Raw genomic sequence first — 21,861 nt, forward strand, 5'->3', positions numbered from 1 at the left:
TTCTTTTATTTTTTGCTCCTTATTTTCACGAGCCTTTAGGGCCTTTAGGCGAGTGATAATAACAGCAAAAATAGAAGAACGATAAAAATAAACCCCTATTGCACGAGGTATTATGTGATAATTGGTTTATCCAGGGATATGTTATAGCGTAGCTGGATGAAGGACGAGAATTCCTTAGCGGATTGCTCCTTTGTCTTTTCTATTGTAAACTGTTCATAATAGAAATCCATCTCTGTCCCCTTAAGTGTTATGTTTTTATAAGAAAAATGAAGCAGACAAAGTATTCATGCAGTACGTTTGCATATATTTTGCTATGATGTTCCCGCTTTTCATCAAAATAATATTTGCAAAAGATACCCCAAAAGCTTCTTTGTAATTGAAATCTAATTTTATCAGCGTGTGTTATGAATTTGAGAAGCTTTCATGTTTTCTCTTTAAAAATTTCGGATGTAAATATTTTGACAAATATTGTTTCAATTGACTTGAAATTTTTTCCAAAATCAGACATACCGACTTGCTATCTGAAAATATTAGTTAGAAAGTGAGGCACCCCGCGGTGTAGCGCGGTATTTCAAATGAAAAAGAGCTATTTATAATCTTACAGAAGGAATTTCTTATAACTTTGCTAATGAAAACAATGCTTTTCATTTATTTAAATTGTCATTCACCAATGTTTTACAGACCCTCTTGATAATTAAAAGTTTTTAATCGTGAACAATAAATGCAGCAGTAGAATCATTGGCTAAAAAGAAATCCAAATTTCACGAATTTGTAATTAAAAAAGTTTAATTTCATATCAAATTTTAATGTCAGGGACAGAGATAGAACAAGGCTTTTTCAAATGTGCGTTATCCAGCTACGCTATAACATATCCCTGGTTTATCGCAAGACTTGAAAAATCTACTTTCTTTTTTTATTTCTCAAAGAAATTGACGTTAAAAAAATGAAGCTGTTGCATTGATCAGTGCAATAAATGAAAATATGACGTTTATGCACTGTAATGTAACCAATCAGATTGCAGATATTTTACATGTCATGCGATAAAATATCATTATACAGGGTGTCCTGAAAAAAAGTATTGAGACGTAGAAAGAAAGTTCTTGTGTGTGTTTCACTTAAATTTGCAATGTTTATCAAAGTTTCTCTCTGTGTCATATCAATTGTCACGAGACATCTTTTATGAATAACTTTGGCAAAAAGCAATTCTCAATAATTTTAACGTCATGAAAATTGTAAAGAGAGTTAATTATTTTTAATCATAATGACTGTTGGTAAAAACAATTATTGTGCATTTTGTTAAACACACGCAACAACCTCCTACTCAGAATAATGTTCGAACTCGATACTCTTTTTCGGGACACACTGTATGAAATATTGGTAATTAAATTGAATCCTCATATGCCAATAATTTTCGTGTTCCACGTACTTTTACATTTCTATCGTGGGCTTATTTCAAGAATGGCACTCAAACTCGCGAATTCTAATTCTACGAAATCAAAAAAAATCCTAGAAAAAATGTGGTTCAAAAACTAATTTCAAAATACAAAAGCAATTACACGTTAGAAAAATTCTCCATTTCAAAACTTAAGGAAAAATATTTGAATTGAAAATATTTTTAACTTTTGATAAATAAAGACTGGAAGACACGAGAAGTTTTTTTCGCGTTGGTGCAATGCAACATGCTTCATCCCACCAACCTGAAACGCTTTCTCGTATCTCCACCCCATTTTTTCTATTTTCTATCATTAAAAGTGAAATCTCACTTTTGACCCTGGGACAAAATCAGCGTGTCTTTTGGGTATTTCCCTCACTTTTTGTACCATGAAACAAAAAAGAAACCATGGGACACGCACTTTTTTCTTGTGTTGGTGGGATAGAGCATGTTGCGTTGCACCAACTCGAAAAAAACTTCTCGTGTCCCCAAGTCTTTATTTATCAAAAGTTAAAAATATTTTCAATCCAAAAATCCATAAAAATTATCTATAAATGTTAATGTAGAAAGTTAATGACCAAATGAAGACATTTGTTCCAAAGAATTTCCGTTGTATGGGTCAATGGAATGAGCAGTCATCCTGGATGTTATTGGTAAGCCTTTGGGTAGCACGAAATCCTCACAATCCTAGTAAAAAGTGTACACGGTATTGACGATTTTGAGCTTGAAATAGTCCCGAACATGACCCGAACTTGCCTGTGAATGTTCAGGTCAGGTCTTCGGAGGCGAAAATCCAAGATTTTGTGAAAAAAAAGATGATTTGCTATTTTGACCCGAGCATGACCCGAAAGTGTTCGGGCAATACTGTGGGCCGTACGTTTAAACGACTGTTAAGACATTTAGGGTCATAATATCAATGCAGGATCCTAATTTAATTGTCCTAATTTGGCTCTGCTTGCAGAACGTTGAGGTTTTTACCATTTTTGCTAATAAGAGTTTGCAAGTTGATTTACAAAAAGTGCTAAAGTTCTCGACAGAAAAAATTAAAATGAGTGCACTTATAGTAAATATAGCAAAAATAGTGATGCAACAAATAGGCCCTAGATAGAAACTAGATATTGATAATAAAAGTTTTACAGTCAAAAACCAGACAGCAGAGCTGAACGAAGAAAAAGATATATCGTTACCTTTGTTGATAGGGCTTGAAAAGGTGAACACAGGTTACCAAGGCCACCGCTATGTTGCAACAACGGCTTGTCTCCACTAGCAACGGTCACGTCACTAAAATGGCGGCGTCGGGATAGACGTTCTTGCATGCGACGTTTGAAGTTTGAATTGTATTTTTCACCAAGGAGTGACTTTAAAAGATGTTAAAAAAGTGTTTGAAAAGTATTGCTTTTACTTAGACACACACTTGGGTCAAAATGTTTTGCTGACAAAGCAGATTTCTTACGTATTTCGTACGCACAATGTAAATGTCAGGGCGTCAAAGCGTCCACGTAGGGCAGGTCAAGCTAAAAACTGTCTCAGAATTCCATGATCGCTGGCAGAGAATTAAACACGTGTTTTTCTACTTTCAAACATATGTATAAGTAAATCGGGGTCTAATGGCTAGCATCTGAACTTGCTGACCCATAAAAATCATGCTGAATTACAGTTTGGAAAAAAGTCAGGACTTTGAAATTAAGAAAAATACAATAGATCTTGACATCTTATACTCGTGAAACGAATAATTGACCTTTTGAAATTTGTAGAGGAGAAGTAAAGAACATCTAGACGACACAATGGGCTCTTTCAAAAAAAGGGTGGGGTCTTGGCCTTCCTAGAATTTACAGAATGTTGGGTAAAACAATTTTATGGAAAATCACATTGGAAAAAGAGAGTCGAGCAATTGTTTCATACCCATGCCGCTTTTTGTTGTACGATGTCATCATTAATCGAAGATATGGTTTGATAATATTCAGTTTTCTTCATTTTTTGAACATCATTCGAAATAGTGTTGTCTTTTGTGTTACCACCAACGCTACCAGTAGTACTGGCAGGGATGGGCGGTCTATTGGACACACCCAGCTCTGGTAGAGATTGACTGGTAAATAAGAAAAATAAGGAAATTGAGATTCCGATTTGGGCTACTACCTTGCATTGATCGTATCGAGACAAAAATAACAAACTATAAACAAACCCATAAAAACAAAAACATATCTATAATACCCGTTAACTTTTTGCGTGAGGATGCTCTGTTTATGGGTAATTTTGCTCTCTTTGAGGGTAATTTTGAATGTCAAGGGGGTCAACTAATGCTTTTCCAGGGGGTTGCTGCTGTCCGGGAGTCAAAAGTCACACTGTCCATGTTATATCCTCCACCACCCATATTCAATATTTTTCTGGAAAAGCCCATTACATATAAAGTTTGGCGCGATGATGCGATGAAGGGTACCGCTGGGGGTGTCTAGAAGCTAGCTGGATACTAGAAAACAAACCTCTGTTGGACATCAGCAGGTTCACCGACAAGATTCTCAGCTTCGTTATTATGGACATCATTCTTAATATTCAAATCAACTTTTTCTTCTTCTTCTTCGTCCTTCTCAGTGCAAAGTTCTCTTTGAGGCTCTTCGATGTTAGGACTTTTAGTTTGAATTCTCTCACTGCTGAAACAAATTGAAAGAAAAATAAAGAATAAGTACACAAGAACAAAATATTATCAAAAATCTAGGAAAAATTAAGGTTTAAATTTCAAATATACCTAGAGATGTGCAAATTTCAATCACAATTTCAATCATAATTTCAATCACCTCGTCAAGTTTATCAATATTTTGTTTAGAATTTAGGCGGGAGACTTAATCTCTGAATGCTCAAGTGCTAGTGATATGGATTTCAAAGAGGGTAATTGGCTTGAAAGAGATGAGTTGAGATATGTTAAAGTTAACCCAAAGTTACCAATATAATTAACTAGGGTGTTATATTGATAAATGGTCAGCCATTTATCAATTTATCTAACCGAATTCAGGGATTCAGTAGCCCGGGGTCTACTTAAAGCTTTTTTTATAGACTGGATGGCGCGATTAAGTGGCCCGGTAGTATATGGTAATATGCTTTTGCTTAGGCGGGCTGTAAAACAGTCCGCCAGATTTTAGTTGCTTTTGGAAGGTAAAAACAGTATGAAGCAATGTTTTTATTTGAGAATAAGGGATTGCAAATCTGTTCATCGTGTTTGTTTCTCGTATTTGATTATATTTTTCAACTCCAAGTAGTTTTATTGTTATTTGGATTTTAAACATATTTTTTCAAAATGGCGACCTCGCCAAATGCTCCTAGTCTACTTCACTGGACTCAGCGTCATAAAAAATTATCAAAAAGCAAAGTTCATCCAAAAGAAGTAGACTCTAGTCTAGGGATTCAGGGATAAACCTTATTGCAAGAATCCCCTCTCAAAATACTAAATAGCCATTTTGAAGCAGCTCGGTTTGTAAAATTTAAATATATAAAGTATTTGAAAATAATACACCCCCTTCTCAAAAACCCACTGGGCTCGGTCTTCATACTGGTAAAATTGCCCAAAACATCGTCTAGTGAAAAAAATTGTACTCCAATTTTGTCCCCACTGAAAAAAATCAAATGAACCAATCCTCACTGCAAGACGTCATGTTTTTTTCCATCCCCACTGAGTTTTCTGGCTTGAAGACAATGGTATTTTAAACCCCCAGCCAAAAAAAATGTGGGAATATCAATCCCCATCGTGTCTCAGTCCGTTATTTTTACCCCCACTAGCTGAAAAATAATCCCACCAGGTCTGTGAGAAGGGGGTGAATAATGTAATCCAACCTTTCTGTTAAGTTCCATGGTTCGATCTGAGAAAGAAAGAACAATTGAAAAAATCACAATTATTTTTGCCTTTAATTTGAAGAGTTTTGTGAGAAATAATTGAGATTTTCATCTGAAATTTTCAATGCTGATTTTAAGCCAATGATATGGGGAGTCAATATTTTAGATTTTGAAAAAGAATAGAAAATATAAAGAATTTTCAATTTTTACTCTATTGGAACCAATACATAGGGGTTTCTAATGTGGAGGTAACATAAGTACCGTCGTTTTACATAAGATTCCACTTCCCGCACTAAGATTCCACTGCTACTTTTCTAGCCAAAAAGACCAGGACTCCGGGTGAAAGTTAGGTAGTTTCGTAAGTAAACACAAGATTTTTAGTACATTTAGATAAAAACTCTTTCTAATCTAGTGGAAGAATTCCGGAAAAGTCAGGAGAATCTTAGCGCGGAAAGTGGAATCTTAAATACATCACCTGACTGAACATTCCAATGTAATCACCGCTCAACGCGAATAAAGAAATGCATCCAGTTTCTAGGCCAACCGCAACCATTTCCTTATCTCGCTTGAAGCAACATAGTGATACGATCATATCCATACTTCGGCAGCTCCACGTGTGCACGCAAGGCGGTCGCTCTCGGAAAGTTTCGGTAAGAGGTGTACTTTTCGGAGTAGACGGAGTCCCCTATGAAGAAAAATGAAAGAGCATCTATAAATCTAATGAAGGTAACTCCTGAGTTATCTGGCGGGCCAATTTCACATCGGAGCGGGATGATAGTCGGTCTTTGATGTGCCGCATCTCCAGTCCAGTTCAACTACCATTGCGCGTATAGCTCAAAATATTTCAGTTGGACGCGCCAATCCCCGAAAACAAGGAATTGGTTACTAGGCCTCCCGCTGCAAAATCCTTGACGCGGTCTTGCAACATCCCGTAATCTGAACCATCCAGATGTTGAAAATTTTCCTGACCTTCACAGCTTTAGCGTGTAGGATGAAAATTTCTGTATCTGGGTGCCAGATGACCCCTGAGCTATTCTAACCAATGAACACTGTTTATTTACTTAATACCTCAAAAGATAATTATTACGCTTTAAAGCCATTCTTTGGTCTAACGTATGGTTTTTGGGTCCAATTTAATTCACAATTGTCAAAGGCATTCTGGAAGAGCAGTTATTATTTCAGTGGTTGTCGGCTTAACTCAGTTTGTTTTATCTCTATTCTTCTTTGATGGTAGTCACACTCAGAATTACTAAAAAAGTAATATTTAGTGTCAAGAGCACAGAGCTCATTCTGCTCTCATCTTAAGAAAAATGTAATCTTTCCCCACCGAAAGAACCAGCCAGAAAAAAGCTTTTAAATGCTACACACCTCTCGAACGACATCAGCGAATCTTCTATAAACACCATACGTTACAATATTCCAGATCGATACTTCACCTTGATTCGTGCCAACAATGACGTAACGGTTGTCAAGATCAGATGTGATGGCTGTGATAACTTTCTCTGTATCTTCACTGATTGTAAACGAGGCTGAACAATCAAGATCATTTGTTAAGTTTGATCGACAAAGTATACGAAACATAATATAGTATAAAGTAAATAATTTATACTACTAAACTTAGAAAAGAGAAAGTGATTCTTTCCAGCAGAATACACCTTTTCGACCGTAGTCACACGGTCGTCAGGCGCTTTATTATTTCATTTACCACCCTAAACTTGATCCAACTTTTTTTTAACACTTTTTTCTATTGTCTTTAGGCACAAAAAAAGACTGAGAAGATTTTAGGGTGGTGGAACGGATAAAAAAATGCCCGCGCAGTAATTGGCGGCTACGGTTGAAAAGGTGTATAAAATATCCCTGTTGTAAAGGGAAAACAAAACTTTGTAGAAAGTTGTAAAATCCTGGCCAGTTGCTCCCAGGTAAAAAAATTAGGTTAAGAGCAGTAAAAATCAATTTTATGTTTGAATGAAAAAGCAGTCTATCTCAGTTCAAGAACCTTTCTTACCGACGGGTGTTCCAATGGCAGTTGTACTCCACCAATTGACTCGATTACCTTCTGTTGCAATAAGCGAGGCATAAGTCTCGTGGTCTCGATGTCCCAAATATAACAACAGATCTACAGGCATGGTGTATTCTCCATGCTCTTTTTGTTGTTGATTTGTTGGTGGGCGTTCTTCATCAGATACTCTTTTAATAAAGAAAAGGGCAGGAGTCGAATCTCTTTGATAGGAAATGAAGCCACTTACATGTTTTTATAAGCATAGCGCTTATAGGCTCAGATTCGCAGAATTCCTAAGCATAGCATAAGCATATATGCCAGCCTTAAATATTTTTCAGTTGTCATTTTTTGTCTGTTTAAAAAGGTTTGGTAGGGATCAAGTAAAAAAATACATTCTACGGCTTGCTACATTCCACTGCTCCCAAAATCAGAACACATTTTTACAAAATTACGGTCATTTCACTAAAAACTTGGCTCGGGGTGAAAAATAAGCATGATTCATAAGCATAATAAGCATAAGGGATACTTTGAGAACTTAAGCATACACGAGCCTGACTAAGGGACATGCTTATAAAAAAATGTGTTTCCCATATAAATCACATGATTTGAGGGATTCTAAAAAAACTGTTTTTGAATTTCCCCTGAGTTTCTCAGATTTCCGCTATAGAAGAATGCTATTATACTGATTGGTGAAGATTTTAATGACGCAAAAAAATGTACGGAGACCTGAAGAAGGGGAATATTAGATGAAATAAAATACATGATGTTAATTCCTCTCTTACCAAATTCTATGAACGATTTTTCACTTAAAGGTTTTGTTTTTAAATAACAGTGATATCGTTTGCTTACTCATCAATTTTGATTCACAAGCTTTTTTTCATAACTCCAACACGCAGAGGGAATTGAAATTTATTCGAATTGAGGAAAATTCGAGTTAAAGAGACTTGCGGCTTATACGGTTTTGTTAACTATGGTGTGATCAACAAACTTGGTCGAGTTAAGGAAACATCCGAGTAATAGAGGTTCGAGTTCACTTCACTGTATAATCTATCCCAATGTACGAAATCATTGAAAAGGAATCTGTAACCGGTAACCGGGAGTAGAATGATGATGATGATGAACATTAACAAAACACGAGAGACTGTCAGAGTGTGTATTTTGAGAATTTCTGATTGATTTCTTTTTAAGAGAACTGGGAAATAGTGAATGTTCAATTTCTTGTACTAGGGTTTTACCGATAGGTAAATTAGTAATGTCTTTTTACTTGATTATTGCTATCAAAATTTATTCACATTTCGTTGAGACTTTCAAATGAGCAAACGAGATTCAATTGAGTCATTCTTTTCATTCGACACTTCTCAAAGTATTTGATTTTGAAAGCAAAACATGATCTTGTTTCATAAAGCTTGAGTGAAATAAAGTCAAAATATTCGAATTGTTACCTGAGTACTTGATGTTGTTTCTCTCTTCTCCGACCACTGCGCGCGGTCCGCGGTGGCATAATGTACTGGTTAACCAACGATTGACTAGAAGTATAACAAAAACATAATTCATTGTGCTTTCAAACGTAAACATTGAGGGCAGGGCTCTTAAACCAATATATGAGAACAATCACTAGAAAAATAGTACACGTACTTAGAGAGTTAGTCCAGCTGATTAAGAAGACACCGTGAAAGAACTCCGCAAATTATTCAAATTTCTCAACGGGAGACCTACCCAAAGAGAGTAAACGGAGCAGCCAGTGTTTGGATGAACATTAAAAAACCCCAAAAACCCTGCTATATGAAACTGCCCCTTATCCCCCACGTTACTGGCTATGTTTTATGAATAAAGTTTACATCTCCCGTTGTCAGGAAATTATTCTTATTCAACACAGAACCGAATCTATTAGTCATGATTTCTAAATTTTCTAATATTTTCTAAAGACGAAATTGAGCAATCTCTCATTATCAATATCAAGCGTTTTCTGGGATCTCTCTAAATATCACTAACGTTAAAACCCCAATTAAGTAGACTCAATAATATCCCCCCCCCCCCCGACTACACCAAACTTACAATAAAGGTTGTCCACGGCCGATTTGAATTTTTCTCCACAAACGCTCATGCTCGATATGCCAAATGAAAATATCTCCATCGAATGTACCCGTGGCAAGAAAATGTGGTTCCCAAAATGCCGCTGATATGATATCGTCCTATGATTGCAGAAAAAATAAAATACACGCAATTTTCAAGCTTGAAAGCTTCAGTTCTTAGAATGTTCTTATTACGCTTTAGCTTCTTTACTTAAAACTGAAATTGGGTTTAAAATCTCTTACAACCAGTTAGAATTAGTACTTTATATTGGTTAGTAATTTCTGAAAACTGAGGCTCAGATTGTTCTTAGAATTTGGTCAATTTTCAGCCTCGTGTTCTTATAAAATTGTTCTTTAAAAAAACGTGTAAATTCAATAGATAGTAATCTTTTTTATTAAGAACAAAACGCAAAATCCAAATTTTTTTTACTTGCTAATATATCGGACATATCAAATCGACATTTTTTAGAGGCATGACATCAGTAATTTTTCGTCCCTTTTGTGGATTTGCTTAAGGACTCTTCCCTACTTGATGTAGAAATATTTTGATGAGCTGTGATATATAACTGTAATTTTTAACAGCTGAATTGTAGAAGTGCCACAATAAATGACATAGTCCCCCCTCTTTTTCATGAAAATTTCTGACCCCCTCTTCTTCAATTTTTTCGGAAGGTGTCATCTCCCTTAAGAAAGGGGGGGGGGGGTGAACTAAGCCTTTAACAAGCGAGGAAGAGATGTTTCGTGTGTGTCATATAATGTTAATCATGCTGATACGAGTCTTTTAATGATTTCCTGACCATTTTCTCGATGTAATTTCCTCTATCAATTTTTTCAGTTGTATACTTTTTTTTTTGCAGTCAGATAAAAAAACTGATGTCAGAATGAGGCTAGGCCAATTTAATGTGTTGTTTTACAGGCAAGCTACCCAAAAGTTCACCTAAAAAGGCATAAAAAATACTACATCTTGACAAAAATGGGAATTAGAAAATAAAAAGGCACAAAAAAGGTCAAATTCATGGTTAAAATGAAAAATTGAAAAACCTTGGAAAAACTACCACCGAAATTTTGAGAATTGGTCAGTCTGTAAAGCAATGAAAATAAAGATGTATTGACAACATCAATTTTATTTTTTGGTCTCGCCTAAAAGATGTGCAAATGATATGAAAATCAAAAATGTTAATAGAAATCCCTTTTAACAATGAGTTTTACTGATTTTTTTTCGCCATTCAGTCTTTTTGGCACGACTCTTAAAAAATCCGCGGTATTTTACCAACCAACTCCAAAAAATGGTTCGAAATTTTAAGAAGAGTCAGCTCAAAAGGGCGTGGTATCTTGGGCACGGAAAAATAAATAGAAGGAGTCGTTAAAGGGTTAAAGATAATCTTTTTATGATATATGAAAAAAGGAGGCATTCCTCTATACTGACAAAGCAGAACAAAGAAAAGAAACTTTTGCTCGCACGACGTCGAAAGGGGAAAAAGTTCTTTCTTTTGTTTGAAAATGCTGTGAAAGCAAATGGTAGGAGATGTCCTTTGATAGCTACCAAATAATTTTTCTATTTCTCTATTTCTATGTTAATATTAGTATTTGACGTGGGTAGGGTATAATCGTTTAGCCATCTGAGATGAAGTAATAAGTGGGGATTCCCAGAAGAACAATTTCTATCATGTGATTTAAAAAGATTAAATAGTATCTGTCATATGATCTTCTATGGTGAAAGATTTATTCATTCCTTTTATAAGAATCTATGCATTTTCTTTAAAAAGCTTTTTTATTACATAGTAACGTGGAGTAATTGAAATGGTTGTAGAATGATAAAAAAAGCTTTAAAAGAAACAAAATATATTGATGTATTTTAAGATAAACACTGCTTAAGATTCTATTAACTATCATACATTCTAACTCTTACATTATCACTGTTCTAATAAAAAAGTGCATTTATATTTTATTATTGTTGGCATATACTAATGAAAAAGCCCTAACGACAGCACGTCGCTTCTGAGTACTTAGAGTATAGTAAGAGAGAGAAGTTTTTCTACTGAAATGTTGAAACGTGTTTGAAGTACTATCATTTTTGGCACACCATTTTAACAGAAGATTACTTGTTTCAAATACTAAACAACAAACGTTGTAAACTTATAAAATTGGAAAATCATTTCAACGGTTTGAATTGTTTGAAAATGGCTTTATCTATTGTTGGAAGAACTGACAATGACAATGATTTGGATGAAGTTGAAGTTGATTCTGATTGTGATAGTGATGATCAGCTGGTTATTGATGAAATTGATGAAACTGACGAAAGAAAAAACTTTGATCAAGGTCTCCAATTCCCAACAAAGGATGGTCAAGTTGATTCTAATCTACTATCCAGAGCTGAACTACCTCCTTGTAGGGATGAAATGGTTCACATTCATCAAATGGTTATTTGTGAAGAAGAAAATCCAAATAATCTATCAAGCAATCGAATGGCTAGTACTAAGGTTAATAACCAAGGCAATATAATTTATCGTTATGTTGCTGGTGATGGAAATATTTGCAGAATGAGTTCAGGTAAGTGTAGCGTGGAAACCCAAACAGAATGTATTACATCTAACCAATGTAAAACAATTGCCGCGGATTTCCACCGTGGTGAAAATGGCCCAAAAGGTGTTGTGGCCTCGCCCGAGCACGTTGGTACTTTTACTCAATTCAGAAGAGCTTCAAGATCACATTCTAATTCATCAGATGATTCAGGAAACACCAGACGAAAATATAAAGATATACTAAAACATGGTAATTCGATGGTTGACTTGAAAAAGAAAAAACGTTTAGAGAGAAATAATCACGCGTCCAAGAGATACCAAGCCAAGCAAAAAGAAGAGGCTGAAAACTTTCTTAAAGTTGAGCGAGAAATAGAAGAAAGCGTCAACATTCTAAAACGACAATTGCGAGAGGGCGAGAACGAGCGAGACCACTTGATCAATTGCATCTATCGAATAATCAGCGAAGAGTTCTTTAACATAAATAAAGAACAATTTTGTGAGAGCTTTAGTAAACTAGCCATATTTAGAGATCGGGCTATGAGGGAAAGAGATAACGATTCGATCAAGGTTTTAGATAAGTTATTACAACATGGCGTGGAAATCACCCACCGGTTGAATGATGAGCAGCAGAAATTGATCAAATATTATGTATCTAGTAGTATGTCATACTACAAACAAAAATGTGGACAGTAATACACTGTATGGAAATTAAAATCTCTTTGTAAGAATTTTCATGATGTTCATGACCCAAGTAAGTTTAATATTTTATAACAATTTTATAATGTAAATTCGAGGTTCTCTTAAACTCGTAGCTAAACGAATTATATTTCAGGGGAAAATTTAACAGAAAGTTTGAACAATTAAAAATACTTTTTGACAAGTTAAACATTTTATGTATAAATTTTATGAAACTTACCAGTATCAATTAGAAACAATTATAAACCGTTGAAAAAATGAGGTTTTGGAGATTAAGATGAAATACAGAAAAGAGGAACGACTTATTTCTCCTTTCATGGTGCTAGAAGCCTCTGCAACTCTTATATCGAAAGTTGCAGGTTGCTCGTTTCAGTCGAAAAACCCTGCTTTTGCATGTTTTGTTTCCCACTTTGTAGAACCTGTACATACAATAATTTTATGTGATAAATATAACCGATATAACTGAAATAAGGATACTTAAAAGTACCTCAGTATTAAGAATGAGGTCTCTAGCACTAAAAGACAAAAATTTTCCATTTTCTTTTTCACTTTTTATCTTCATTTTCTGACGTTTCTTGGAACTACAATATTCTCAAAAGTTACAGTACTCTGAATGATCTTTTCAACGGTATATAATTTGTTATAAAATCAAAACATTCAAATCAGTGCATACGTATTGTAAATGGACTTAAGTTCAACAACGATCTTTCTTTAATTAGGAAGTTATCTTTTTTGTCATGTTCACCTTGTAGCACTTATACACAAGCATTGTAAACAAAATATTATAACAAATAAACAATGTAAATTCTTGATTCACAAAAAAGAATGTTCCCATTCTACCGGTTTCTTACTGCAAAGACCGCGCTACAAACAAAGGAATAAAGCTATTCAATACACGGATCGCAAAATCATATCGGTGCAGTCAAAACATGCGATTACTCGAAAAAGTTCATGTGGTTTTATTCCCATGTTGCTTGCTTTACAACTTTTAATTACAACAGGTCTAATTAATTTATTACTTGTGTCAATAAATTCGAACCAATCAGAAATAAATGTCATGTAACAAGCACATAAAATCTCAAGTAAAAGTGTGATTTGTCTTCAGACTTAATTTTGCAACCTGTGTATTTGCTTGCCAAAAAGTTATTACTGTATATCATGATAATAGAGACCATCAGGATTTGTCTTACTTACCTTGTGTGAGCTGATTGAAAGCCAACCAGTATCGGGTCGAAGAGTTGTTAACTAAAAAACGAAAATAATATCACTTCAAAAGGTTTCATGACTAATTCAGTGAAGTTTTACGGGGAAAACTGAGGTTTTGAGAAATGAAAAGCCAGGAAATATAACAATAGACAAAATTTTCACCGTCGAATTTTTCCCCGACTAATTAAAACCCTAAATTTTTCCTCGACAATAATTTTATAAAAGTTTTTCATGCTATGTAACTTCCATAATTATGGAAACGAAGCGAGTTTATGTATTTTCACTTTGTGGACGGCGAAGTGAATGAACCGATTTGGAATAACTCACGCAGTTTTGACCTGCAAAATCGAGGAAGGTAAGAGTGCTAATTTACCGTCGTCCTCATTTGATCAGGATGTAGACAAATTAGAAACTTACCGTCTCCGTCGCAGAAAAACAGACATACATAAATACGCTAACGTCTCTATGTGTCGAAATTTTCAACGTCAAATTTTTTTCCCGACTAATTAAAACCCTAAAATTTTCCTCGACAAGAATTTTAAAAAGGTTTTTCATGTGATGTAACTTCCGCCATTATGGAAGCGAACTTTCGATTTGTGTAATGGAACCACTGACCTTTATATAACCCTGGACCAAGCAATATCTGCCATCTTTGATTGGAGTTTTTTTAGAATGGACCAAGCAATATCTGCCATCTTTGATTGGAGTTTTTTTAGAATTGGTACCCAAGGAGAAGCCATTGCAATGCTAAAAATTAACGTCTTACGCCGCTACATCATCAAAAGAATTTGAGGAAAAGTAGACCTAGCGCTCTCGATGCATTTACACCGCTATCGAGTAGTGCCGACATTAGGGTACCAATTTTCAAAAAACTCCGATCAAAGATTTTGCTTGGCTGGGATTGAGAAGCTTTGTCCAGGGTATATAAAGGTCAGTGAATGGAGCGCTTCTACAGATTCGAACGTTTGCTTCCATAATGGCGGAAGTTACGTAACTTAAACATGAAAAACCTCTATATAGGGTACCTTTTTATACTGGTTAGTGTTCTTGTACATCAGAATTTTTTTGCTCCATCCCAACATGAAGATTATTGAAGCGTTTGGGAGAGCGATACAATTGGTAATTTCTTCATCAGAATATGCTGCTAATGTTTTCTCTTGCTTGCCAGATATCAAATTCCAAAGCTGATGGAACAAGGTATTTGTTATATTCAAAACACATTAAGCTTTTCCAGAAAAAAACCGTATACCCCCTGTTGAGGAGGTCCATCTCTTTGTGGCTAGAAATGCTGTAATCCCCTGGAATTCCAGGCAATCTCAGTTTTAAACCCCTCTGGAATTCTGAATTTTAGTATGACTTAAAAAGCTATACCCCTATGGAATTACGCCACATTTCAAACCTTACCCCCTTGGAACGGAAATGGACCTCCTCAACAGAGGGTATACGGTTATTTTCTTGAAAAGCCTCTTAAAATGGGCACTGAAAATGGTTACTGCTATTTTTCGCTTTCTTGGAGCTTATTTATTTAGTCTCAGTTGTCTCACGCGCAAAGCTCTAATATAGCTCGAGTTCTTCACTTTTCGAGCGATTGATGCCCTCCTAGACATTCGAGTTACGAGAGACTACCGAGATTCTCTAAGGCATAATAAATCAAAATTAAATCATCAAATTAAATCATCAAAGTAAAGTCGATGTATTTCCTTTTATCAAGTTAGAGCGAATTCATGATATGCACAATTGCGATGTCTTCCACGGACCCAACAGCTGATTGGTTGTAAGTGACGTAAAATCAGTCAATACGTCACTTGTAACCAATCAGTTGTTGGGTCCTTCCGCGGAAGGTGCATAGCATGAATATGATGGATTTTAGTGTACTTTGACCGATAAAAGATAAACGAATACAAACCTGCCCACTACCGTCAATGTGACCAGTTACAGCAAATTCAGCATTTTTATCGATCGTAAACGCCAGAACCTCTTTCGATTTCTGGTTTGTTTGTATGGTGGAAGATTTTCGACCGCTATCTAAGCTCCATGTACAAATATCACCAAATTCACTGGCTGAGATGATCTAAAAGAAGGATAAATAGTGATTCATAGAACATAGTTCAACGTATCTCCTACCATTTGCTTACAGAGCATTTTAATGCAAGCACGCCACGCAGGCACAAGTTTGAAAAGAAAATTCTTCTGTTAATTAAACTTTGTCGTCATAAAGATATTATCTTTAAATTAGAAAACCCTTTCCATGTCAATGTTGGCATTTGCCGACATGAGCACTTTCCATTTTCTTTTTTACTGTCAGTTTGATCGATGCCGATGCGTATTTTTTTTCCATTTAGAGAGACGGAAATATCTTTGTTGGTCGGAAATATCCTCGCGTAATGGTCGGGGAATATCATTTTTATGGTCGAAATATCATTTTTATGGTCGAAATATCGTAAGATGGTCGGAAAAATTTTTGATCGGATAAAATTTGAGATTCTGAAGCTGCCGAAATCGGAAACGGAATAATACCTAATCACATAATTACCTGATTTTTGTGTGGAATATGGTACACGGCTACCACGCACCCTTTATGAGATGCGTTCTGTCGATGTGCACCAGCCGTGGTCAGTTTCAATTCAGCGATACAGTCTTCTGCGGCCACAAAGAGTGATCCATGAGACGTCAGACAGAGCGGGAAGCCGCCGTGTTCCAATACAGTACCGGTGAAGGGGAACTTTATACTTAAATGCTGGAGGGGTGATTGGTCTTTGATGTCCCAAGTCATAATAACCTTCAAAATGAAAATATTTTCAAGTGGAGGATATTTTTCTAATCAACTGATGAATACTTAAGCAAGAAACCTAAAGTATTGAGAAGAAATGCACCGTTTTTTAATCTTTATGTAACAAGAGCACTCTTAATTGTGCAGAGAAACGCAAGAAGGACATTTTTATGTATTTTTACATCGATATAAGTTTGTATATTGTTTGCTCATTATAAAAATTATGTCTTAGAAAAAAATACCCTGTAAGTTGCAAGGGGCTACAAAGTGATCTCTCAAAAACCGACCATTTTTGAAAAACCGGCAAACAGTATCTACGAGTCAGGGGAGGGGCTAAATCAATCAAAATATTTGAAATATTTTAGAAAAATAAATGCTGGACAGAATTCATTCCTTTCATCCAAAAAACGAGTTAGTGATTGCAAGCATTAAGGCCTAAACCCCCGAGAAAATTATTTTAAGAAGTACAAATGTTTCAAAAACAATTTTTATTTAGTTTCGAAGTCCTTAGCCTAAAACTTTTTTTGAAAATTTCTCATTATGGTGGGCCACAAAGACAGCGGTTTCTGAGATTTAAGCGGTTCACCCTGGCAAAGATTCAGAAAAGAGAAGTAAGTTTTTCAAGGTGAAATTGTGCATGTGATTCCTTAAAGAGTGTCTCTATGGAATAAGCGGAGCAGTTTTTGAATAAAGTCCTTCCGTACCCTGTAATTCGATTTTTCGTCTAAATGTTAAAATTTCGTCAGAAAACAAGAATTTTAGACAACCCGTATGGGCCACCATAAAAGTCAATCCAAAATCCCTTCCACTCATTTTGTGGACAATCTAGAGTAGAATGACACCTTCAAATTTGGTGTTGTTTGGGCACTTGGGTCAGCGTCAATCTTTGCCACGAGATCGAAAAGTGGGGAAAACCTTAGTCTAGCAAGCTAGACGACTAATTTATACATAGTAGAAATAAAGCAAAAAGTAATGAATGGAACAATTTTAGTCGTCTAGAAACCTTTGTGCACTAACTCCAAACAAAAGAAAAGTGTCAATATTGCAATTATAATTTTTTCCTGCTCAAAATAATTCTTGAGAAAAAAAATATGTGTGGATTTGTATATTGAAAGTTTTTCATTTGAGTTGATTTCGTTTTGAGAGTTTGTTGTTGCTTGATAAATTACTTTCTCGCTACGCAAGTTTCTGCGTAGCTAGCCGGGGTATCTATAAGGCTGGAACACCGGATTCTTCCAGTCGTTTATACAAACTAAATCCCGTATTATTATTATTATTAGTATTGGTATTATTAGTATTACACGCATTATAAACGACTCCAGTCTAGGAAAACCTCGAGAAAACGAGGTTTCAAGATTTTTTCTCTTCAAATTTCTCAAAGAGACTGTCAATTTGACCAAATTTGAGAAGGTTTTGTCAAATAAATGACATTTCCAAGTTCCCTGGTGCACCCACGACCAGTGTGCTGAGTTTCACAAGTCCTTGGAAGTCTAAAAATCACATGGACTAAAGTCATAAGGACCGCTTGCTAGCATGTAGGTATGTTCAGCGTAATAGCCACTTGTGGTGATTTGGGGAATTTCCAAAGAGCCAAAAATGGCAGTTTTCGATAGAGAAAGGGTTAAGGCTTTGACCCCAACAGTTTTTGAAAATCATGATTTTCCGTCGCTCACCGGGGGGTTTATACCTTAACCCCTAATCAGCAGTATCTTTCACATAAAACCTTGCTATTAGGTTCGCTTATTCGAATTTTTATATAATTCAAATTAATTTCCAGATCCCATTGAAGAGAAACCTTCGTAAAATGATTTCTATCATTCCAATTTCTCTGTAACCCAAAAACGATTTTCTCAAATTTTAGCCCTTTTCTCGAATAGTCCTCGCAAAAAATTAAAATCAATATGTTGGCCGAAAACCCTAGGAAAATGATAGAAATTCAGGTGAAAAAGAGGACGATTTGTGAACTTTTGTAGATTTCTCAATTCACGAAAAAAAGTCCATGCAAAAATTAATCCACAAGGTACTGCACCAATCTTTCCACAACTTCAACCTACCATGGCGTTCTAAACTGAATTTAGAACACCACGACAACTTACCCCATCTTTCGAATAAGAGACAACTTGTTGTAACGGCTCATAAATCATGACGTCAATGATCGAGGTTTGATGTGTTTTCAAGATGGCCATTGGTTTAGATGTGACGTAAGGGTCCCATAGCCTGAGAACGTGATCAACACCTCCAGTTGCTATCAAGGCTAGTTCTTTGTTGTATGCAAAACATTCAATGCCCTGTGGTGGGAGAGAATAAAAGAGGCTAAGTATCATAGAGATATAACCGGAAGGCGAGGGATACACACCTGGTGTTGGAAATATCGGTTACGCTTCAATAACAAAAAGCTGAAAACTCAAAAAGCAAAGCCGAAAAGCACCAAAAAAATCTTTCAATCTAAGCTCGCGATCCCGAGCCCTCAGCTCATGAGAAGCTTCTGATATCAATTTTTTATACGTTGTATACGATATTCTCTATTCTCTATCGTTAGCCGAAGAAAAAATTGATTGAACAGTAAACTTTCGCTTACTTGTTACGGAAATTTGAGTTATAGAGAGGCAGAATAGCCTGAGAATCTTTCGAGTTAATGGAGATAATTGAATTGAGTTGGTTCGAGTTATGGAAAGTCGACTGTAGATAATGGAAAAGATCATTAAACAAAAAAACCCAATGAGAATCTGCAAAAACGGAAACAATTTCCGGCATATTTCCGTCATTTTCGGCCAGAAAGAAATTTTCCTCGAAAATCGGACTTAGGCATATTATATCTAAATAAAGTAAGAAAAATCTATTTTGGAACATAAGACGCAAGTAATATCTTTCTACAAAAACCTAACCATCATATCAACCATTTAGACGACCATACTCAACAGACATAGATGGAACATTTACTTTCATTGCTAAATTACATCTTTGTGCAAAAATTCAAAAAAACTAATTATGAAATCTCCAGAAAATGCCAAAAAACGGTTTTCCGGTATATTTCCGGCATTTTTGGTCGGAAATTCTTTTTCTTCAAAAAATCAGGCTCCGTCACATTTTAGGTATTACGATTTTGCATAATTGTAAAATATAAAGTACAGCAGGAGAAATTCGAGAGAAACCGTTTTTCCGGCGATTCTCGGCTCTTCCAGCGATTTTCAAAAAGTTCCGGCTTCAAAATTCAGTTTTATTGACAAATTGAATCATGTTTTATGGTGGGCATTGCTATCAATAATGTTTTTGTATGAAAAACAAAGAAATATTATAGGTAAAAGTCCAATGAAAATCTGCAAAAACGGTGATATCCAGCATTTCTGGCCGGAAAAAAAGTTTTCTCATTAATCCAACTCGACCACATTGGACATTGCTAATACGCATGTTTGTGCAAAAGATCTAATGAGAAAATCTCGAGAAAATGCCAAAAGATCGTTTTTTTCCGGCATATCTCCGACATTTTCGGAAATTTTTTTTCTCTCGAAAATCGAGGTCCGTATAACACTTTGGGCATTACTATTTGCAATAAAATCAGAAAAAACTAATGAGCCAATCTCGAGAGAAAAGCTGGTAACAGACAAACGAACGAACGAACGAACGAACGAACGAACGAACGAACGAACGAACGAACGAACGAACGAACGAACGAACGAACGAACGAACGAACGAACGAACGAACGAACGAACGAACGAACGAACGAACGAACGAACGAACGAACGCGGGCTAATTTATAGGACCTCCAGGTAGGTCCAACAATATTGTGTTTTAATATATTGCGTTTTTACTCGCAAGGAAAAACCCTTACAAATTAGTATTTTCACAAAAAACACTCTTACTTTGAAGGAATACCATTTCAGGTACCGGCCTGCTCAGACTATTTGCCATCATATACCTGAAAATATAGCCTATTGGTAATCCAAAACCACCATAAGAAACTTTTCACCTCAAAATTTACCTGGCCTATCAGTTTATTAAAAGAACATTGAGGCTCAAAAATGCCAAAAAGTAAAAACAATTTAAGAACAATGCTGAGCCTGGGAATACTCAATTTCAAGCAACAGGGGTCAAAGTAGTAAAAATTGGGTACAAAGCCTAAAAATACCTTTTTTCATCCTATAAACATAGAACAGAATAAGAACAATTTTAGGCTCAAAGTGCCAAAAAAAAAAAGAACGGCCAAGGCTCAGCAAAAATCTTCTGGTTCTTATAAAAAAACAGTGTATGTAATTCGGGCATTTCCAGGGCTAATTCCAGATCTCAATATTAAGGTTAGTCCGATAAGAGGCGGTTTACCCGGTGGGGACTTAAGGTAAGCGACCTAACGTAGGTGCAGCCCCTAAGGATGCGTTTCTGTTTCTGATGCTTCCATAAGTGCACTGTAAGGGTCGACATAAGCGAAAATAAAAGGCGCACTCTAAGGGTATAAAAAGTGATAAAAACGGCGTTTTCAGGAAAAGTTTTGGAAAATCTCACCATTTTGCCTTAAGGGCTCTGACCATAGTGTATTTTCTGACTGATGTAACCAACAAAACTATGGCATGTCATACATTTTCTGTTAGACAAACTATTCCTGAATCTGAAAATTCAAAAATTGCAATGAAAAAATTTGATGAAGAAGAAAATGAAGACTTTTGCGAGGAAGAGTATTTCAACTTTGAAGAGCTTAGTTTCGGCGCAGAAAAAACATTATGAAAATTTTTTCGCAGTAGATGGTGTATCTTTTACCAAACAATAAAAATTTTTGCGGAAAATTTTTGTAAATGCTTCTTTGTCTCGAAATTTTCAAAATAGTGGTTTTTCATCAATTTTTCATCTTGATTTTCCTTAAAAAAACAGTTATAACTTTTGACACATCTTTTTAGAAAAATTTTCCGCACAATTTAAAATAGTTCAATTCTTTGCCGACAGGGTAAAGAAATTTTGAAACAAAAAGGTTAATTACCCATTAAAACTTAGCACTTTTTATAAAAGAAGGTGATGCAGCATATTATTAACGTCTTTTTAAAGTTCATAACGTCATTTCTGCAATTAAATTCTTAATTACTCTGAAGGGATTTGATTAAAAATAAATTTATAAAGGTAATTCTTTGTTGAAAGTGTAAAAGAACTTAAAACATGACTTTTATGTTCAAATACTAAAATCAATTTTCCGACTATGGTCAGAGCCCTTAAAATGGACAGACATTTTCAAGAATATTCACCGTAAGGTTCCATTTTTCGCCCTAATTTACTCAAATTTGGCTAAATTTTCTCTGCACTGTAAAGGTCCGATTTCAAAGGCCTAATAGAAGGCCGGAAATGGGGTCGCTTTTTTAAT

At 35.4% G+C, this 21,861-nt stretch overlaps 1 protein-coding gene across 1 annotated transcript in view; it reads right to left on the reverse strand.

Annotated features, from left to right (window-relative positions):
- Positions 1-649: 649 nt before the first annotated feature.
- The window catches only part of LOC136822630 (cilia- and flagella-associated protein 337-like), a 36,913-nt gene continuing 15,701 nt past the window's right edge, over positions 650-21,861 (reverse strand). Inside the window, exons 8-22 of the mRNA XM_067078898.1 lie at positions 18,616-18,807; positions 16,283-16,528; positions 15,656-15,820; positions 14,775-14,933; positions 13,738-13,788; positions 9,309-9,445; positions 8,696-8,779; positions 7,260-7,441; positions 6,623-6,783; positions 5,730-5,939; positions 5,255-5,280; positions 3,913-4,080; positions 3,335-3,518; positions 2,620-2,790; positions 650-2,119 (exon numbers count right to left, since the gene is read on the reverse strand). Of these exons, the coding sequence (XP_066934999.1) occupies positions 2,003-2,119; positions 2,620-2,790; positions 3,335-3,518; positions 3,913-4,080; positions 5,255-5,280; positions 5,730-5,939; positions 6,623-6,783; positions 7,260-7,441; positions 8,696-8,779; positions 9,309-9,445; positions 13,738-13,788; positions 14,775-14,933; positions 15,656-15,820; positions 16,283-16,528; positions 18,616-18,807 (2,253 nt within the window). The 3' untranslated portion in view covers positions 650-2,002. The remainder of the gene's footprint in view (positions 2,120-2,619; positions 2,791-3,334; positions 3,519-3,912; positions 4,081-5,254; positions 5,281-5,729; positions 5,940-6,622; positions 6,784-7,259; positions 7,442-8,695; positions 8,780-9,308; positions 9,446-13,737; positions 13,789-14,774; positions 14,934-15,655; positions 15,821-16,282; positions 16,529-18,615; positions 18,808-21,861) is intronic.

The sequence above is a fragment of the Clytia hemisphaerica genome, unplaced genomic scaffold, assembly GCF_902728285.1.
Source record: "Clytia hemisphaerica strain Z4C2 unplaced genomic scaffold, Clytia hemisphaerica genome assembly, whole genome shotgun sequence".
NCBI lineage: Eukaryota > Metazoa > Cnidaria > Hydrozoa > Leptothecata > Clytiidae > Clytia > Clytia hemisphaerica.